Source organism: Coregonus clupeaformis, unplaced genomic scaffold (genome assembly GCF_020615455.1).
Source record: "Coregonus clupeaformis isolate EN_2021a unplaced genomic scaffold, ASM2061545v1 scaf0467, whole genome shotgun sequence".
NCBI classification, from domain to species: domain Eukaryota; kingdom Metazoa; phylum Chordata; class Actinopteri; order Salmoniformes; family Salmonidae; genus Coregonus; species Coregonus clupeaformis.
This window is the reverse complement of record NW_025533922.1, coordinates 276,794-282,124: the sequence shown is the minus strand read 5'-3', so window position 1 is coordinate 282,124 and position 5,331 is coordinate 276,794. Positions and strand designations below refer to the sequence as shown.

General features: G+C 43.6%; 1 protein-coding gene across 1 annotated transcript; it reads left to right on the top strand.

Moving 5' to 3' along the window:
• The first annotated feature begins 233 nt into the window (after nt 1–233).
• On the top strand, nt 234–3,975 carry LOC121536009 (POU domain, class 4, transcription factor 2). Its single transcript, XM_041843285.2, has 2 exons — nt 234–1,137; nt 1,454–3,975. Exons 1-2 carry the CDS (start codon nt 925–927, stop codon nt 2,381–2,383), a joined length of 1,143 nt encoding a protein of 380 aa, XP_041699219.1. The 5' UTR covers nt 234–924; the 3' UTR covers nt 2,384–3,975.
• Nucleotides 3,976–5,331: the final 1,356 nt, after the last annotated feature.

Below are 5,331 nucleotides of genomic sequence, written 5' to 3'. Positions count from 1 at the left end.
ATACAATGCTGGCTGTAGAGCTGTTTGAAAATAATGCCTTGTCGCAGACTGCCCATGCGCAGAGTCCCCAGCGGCGGTGTGGCTAATGAAGAATAATAAATCATGAAAGGTTTTTCAGGTACAGCCGAGAGAGTGTAAGAGGAGAGGGGGCGAGTGTGAGAGAGAGAGAGAGAGAGAACGAAAGTGCGAGCAAGAGAGAGAGAGTGTGTGAAAGAGAGGCGCAGAGAGAGAGAGAGAGAGAGAGAGAGAGAGAGAGAGACAGCCTGCCCTTCGCCTCAGAGCAGAGGCAGATCGAGTCCCCGCAGCATTGAACGTAGTCGAGGTATCGAGACTGTCACCGTTATCTCTTAATTACAGTGAATTGTGAAACGGAAACTTTGCAGAAAAAAAGGTAAACGAATGAGACAATCTTTTTACGCGCGGTTGTATTTTGGAAATCCGTACCAGGACGAGAGAAAACAACTTTTTTTCTACTATTCGTTTTTCGTTGCACAATCTTGGAGGAGCTCTCCAAAACATCCACACATCCACGGCGATCAAACTAAGACTCTTGAGGGACGAAATTTAAAGAAAGAACGAACGAATAATAATAACATTATTTTTGAGCCATCGCGCCACAGCCCATAGAGGAAGAGGTAACGGAGGGCGCAGGCGACGTTCGATTGCATGGCGCGTGCGACATCTCCTCTCCAGCAAAACTACGGCGCGCGGCCATACCTCCACACACAGGGCTAGGTAATAATAGATGCGCCAACAACTAGAGAATTGGATGATCATCTTTCCATATTGTAGCAGCTACAGTCACAGTATATAAGACAGTGCCTTTAGATTTCCGGAGAAGCAACACTGTGCTTCAACTCCTATCGAAGAGGCGGAGTCTTAACTTATTAAAAGGAACTTGCCGAGACTCGGACGCCTGCAAACATGATGATGATGTCTCTGAACAGCAAGCAGGCATTCGCCATGGCCCACGCCAGCTTGCCCGAGCCCAAGTATTCCTTGCATTCCTCCTCGTCATCCACATTGACTTCGAATGCGCCCTCTTCGTGCTCCTCTTCCCGACACAGTAGCACCATCATCAGCAGCGGCGGAGGCAACTCCGAGGCGATGCGCCGAGGATGTCTCCCAACCCCACCGGTACGTATTCTGCATAATTACCGCTTAAAGGCAAATTTTGACAGCCCACTTTTGCTTGATGTTTTTTTCATGTCTGCACAGCAAATCACCCAACACCTCCATTTTTTTTCTTCCTCTCCCCAACTTATGTATTCAGTCGGGTTTGCCTTTCATATAAATTTTTATGACCTGGGATGTTGCATGTGTCTTGTTTTGTGTGTTCTTTTTTAGGATTTCTTTCTTCTTCTCTCATCTCATTCTGGAAATGTTTTAAACCGTGGAGTGGAGTGAGAATTCCCTGCTGACAGTTATGTGTGCATTCTATTTGCAATTGCAGAGCAATATATTCGGAGGCTTGGATGAGAGTTTGTTGGCCCGCGCTGAAGCTCTGGCGGCGGTGGATATTGCCTCGCAGACCAAGAGCCACCACCACCCTCCACACCACAGTCCCTTCAAGCCGGACGCGACCTACCACACCATGAACACTCTCCCCTGCACCTCCTCGTCGTCTTCTTCCTCGGTGCCTATTTCTCACCCATCCGCCCTTTCCGGCCACGGTCACCACCACCACCACCACCATCACCACCACCACCAACCCCACCAGGCGATGGAGGGCGACCTGCTGGACCACATCACCCCAGGACTGGCTCTCGGGTCCATGGCAGGTCCAGACGGCTCCGCGACTGCGCACCCTGCCCACATGGCGGGCATGAACCACATGCACCAGGCAGCCCTCAACATGGCTCATGCCCACGGGCTACCATCCCACATGGGCTGCATGAGCGACGTGGACGCAGATCCCAGGGACTTGGAAGCCTTCGCTGAGAGGTTTAAACAGAGACGGATCAAACTCGGCGTGACCCAGGCGGATGTAGGGGGAGCCTTGGCCAACCTGAAGATTCCTGGTGTGGGCTCCCTCAGCCAGAGTACCATCTGCCGATTCGAGTCCCTCACCCTCTCCCACAACAACATGATAGCGTTGAAGCCCATTCTACAGGCATGGCTGGAAGAAGCCGAGAAATCACACCGGGAGAAACTCAACAAACCCGAGCTATATAATGGCGGAGAGAAGAAGAGGAAGCGAACGTCGATAGCAGCACCGGAAAAGAGATCCCTGGAAGCTTACTTCGCCATTCAGCCGCGTCCTTCCTCAGAGAAAATCGCTGCTATCGCAGAGAAACTGGACCTCAAAAAGAACGTGGTGCGGGTCTGGTTTTGCAACCAACGGCAGAAACAGAAACGAATGAAATATTCTGCATGCGTCTGACTCTGAACACTCGCTCTAAAAAAACAAACAATCAACCAACGTTGAGAGACTGAACACTGTTTAGAGACGATTTGTATTATATTTCTTATCACACACTTTTTCAATCATCAATGACTTGTGCTTTGAACAACCCGAATAATTAATATACATTCAAAATGACTGAAAGCTCAAACCACTACTGCGGTCACGTCTTATTCGCAACAGAAGGGATGTGGAGTCATGTACAGGAGCATTTGAACAGAGCAAGTAAGACCTCTGTTTTTACTCCACTTAGACCTACTATTCTTCACCCTTTTATGTCAATGAAGTATTATAGGCTTTAATCACACGTCTTTTTTTGGTTTATGATATTGGTTAATTTATCATAGCCTACAATAGTGAACGTACTGAAAATAACAGTTCTTTACCATGGGAAGATAGGCCTACAGTATTTTGACACAGCACTTGGTCGGTGCCTATTGGCCTAGTATTGGTGTGTTTATATTTTTGTCGTAAGGCTACATTTTCCCTCTGAGTTTATTATTATGACGATGCAGACTGGCATTAATTCCGGGTCCACGAGGGGAAATAGGGCAATACAGTAGGCGCTTGCTGGGTCTTGGAAGCTATTATTAGAGTATTGCCAAACAACCCCGTGTAAATTATTAATTTAGCGGTCACATGACCTTCATTTTGTGTCCCGTGTAATTAATTCCACCTATTTCATTTTAAAGTGTGATGAAAAGCTGAAAGATGAAGAAAAATATAAGATATAGAGCAAAGACCCAGAGTTTAGGCCCTAAACGAGCAACACTGGTTATAAAATATAGCTGGTGTAGGGGTTGTTTTTTTATGGCATAAACAGATATCTGGCTGTAGATGGGCCTATAGAAATAGTGGATCAAATGTATACATTTGATTGGGGTTTACAATTGCCAAATATGATTGTTTTAACACCAGTTGCAATAGGCCTACGTTTGTTTTTGCAAGCCAACGTGGGTCTGTTTCTTATGAACTATTTATTAGATGAGGCCATGTTTACATCATTATATATTTATTGGGATTCCCCCTCCTCTTCCTCCTCCCTCGTTTTGCTTGAGAAAATCTAATTCTGACAGCAAGTGAAACGTGTTTTCGAATAGGGAAATAAAAGCTCAATCTAGACCTATAGTCACGGATTTCATTTCGTTTCTGCTAAACGTTCGAGATGGTACAATCGAGAGATATATGCGATAGTATTCTCTTTTTAAATTATTTTTATGTATGTTTTTTTCTGGTTATTTATTTGTATAAATATGCGCATCATTATGAAGTCGTTGCTTGTTAAATTCACCTTGTTTCGTAATGTTGTCTTATTGAGAAAATAACCGTTTCATGGAAGTATACGTGTCAAATGTAAATATTTCATTGGAACCAGTCGCACATAATTATATCCGTACAGGTTTTGCTGTATTGCTGTTTTAGCTGAGGTACTTTCTTTCTGTAATGTCTGTTGCTTTTGGATTCCTGGTCGAATTATTTTTGTATTTATTTATGACATTAATGTATCTTTAAGTTATTTAATAATTGAATTGCAATATGTGTTTCATTAAAGAACAAATTTTAACATTTTATTGGACGTTTTGAATGAGTGTATTTGTGTAGGCCCAATTCTTGGAAAGAGCGAAAATACTTGCATACTGCATCTGCATATTGCAATGCATGGTCAATCTAATTGAAAGACTAAATTGAATTGAGAAATATGTTCCTTCAAGCATCAATGCAATGATCATCCTTAGAGGTAGGCCTATATCATTAAAGGATTTATTCTGCAGCTAAAGCTGTTTTTATGCTGAAAGGTGCAAAGATAGACAGACCATCAAGCATCAATAGATTCTATTTTTACATATCCAATTTCTCTACAAATTCCAGAAAAATCCCATTACTGTTCCACTGTAAAAAAGACACGTGCTTTTTTTTACTGACTGGCTGCCAGCTTGCTCTTGCAGCTCGCGGTAGCCTACCTGAGAACAAATGCTAATATTCTATTAGAGTCTAATCATGGAGTCTATAGAGAACTGGATAGGTCCCTCGAGCGCAGCCCTGCCAGATGTCAGCCCGCCAGAAAAACAGCCTCGCCTGCCAATGTGCCCGTCTCTATTTAAATACACAGTCAAAAACTGCTCCCGCGCGAGGCATGATATGGCTTTGAAGCAGGTTAGGCTACACCTTGGTTTGCGCGCGGGGTTCAGGCTAGATAAAAAATCAACATTTTGAATAGAGTGTCATTTCTAAAGCGCCGTTCATGTCAGGCCGATGGGGGCTTGGCTACATGGCTGGTTTTGACTAGATAGAGTGCTTATGTCAAAATTGACTTTTCGTATAGCAGGTTAGGAGAACTTACGCAGCAGGTTATAGGAGAATTAACAAAGCAGGTTAGGAGAATTAGGTTAAGGTTAGGAAAAGGATGAGGGTAGGATTAGCCTAAAATGCAACAAACAAACAAAACTTTTGACGTCAATTTGACATAAGCTTTATCCAATATAGACATGACCTGCATGGCTGGCTGACTGGCTGCTTGGAACGTTAGAACGTTCTATGGGGTTTTCAGCTCAGCTGCTTTCAGCACCATGGATAGCTCCCATGCTACCTGAGGAGGAGAGGAGAGGGGAGCCAGCCGACTCCGAATTTGCACTTCTGAAATCTGTCCTCCACATTTTAAAGAGAGTATTTATAGCAGCAGAATGTATTTGCATGTGATTATTTTTGATAAATCTAATTTGATTATAAATTGTAATTGAAACAGTGAGGGGGAATGCAGTGTAGGCTAGGCTATAATAATAAATATTATAATACAAATAATGCTGCAAATGAAACATTTCTTATTAGTGCATTCCATCAATTAATTAGGAAAGAGATTCAGTAGCCTATTGATATGTAAAGTTCCACCTTTTGCTTGCTGTGCAACCGGAAGTGCATTATCCGGCAAA

Bases quoted from the DNA above. Each gene is read 5' to 3' on its own strand.
- LOC121536009 (XM_041843285.2), top strand. From the start codon at position 925: ATGATGATGATGTCTCTGAACAGCAAGCAGGCATTCGCCATGGCCCAC. The intron at 1,138-1,453 runs GTACGTATTCTG...TTGCAATTGCAG, and splicing joins GATGTCTCCCAACCCCACCG to AGCAATATATTCGGAGGCTT.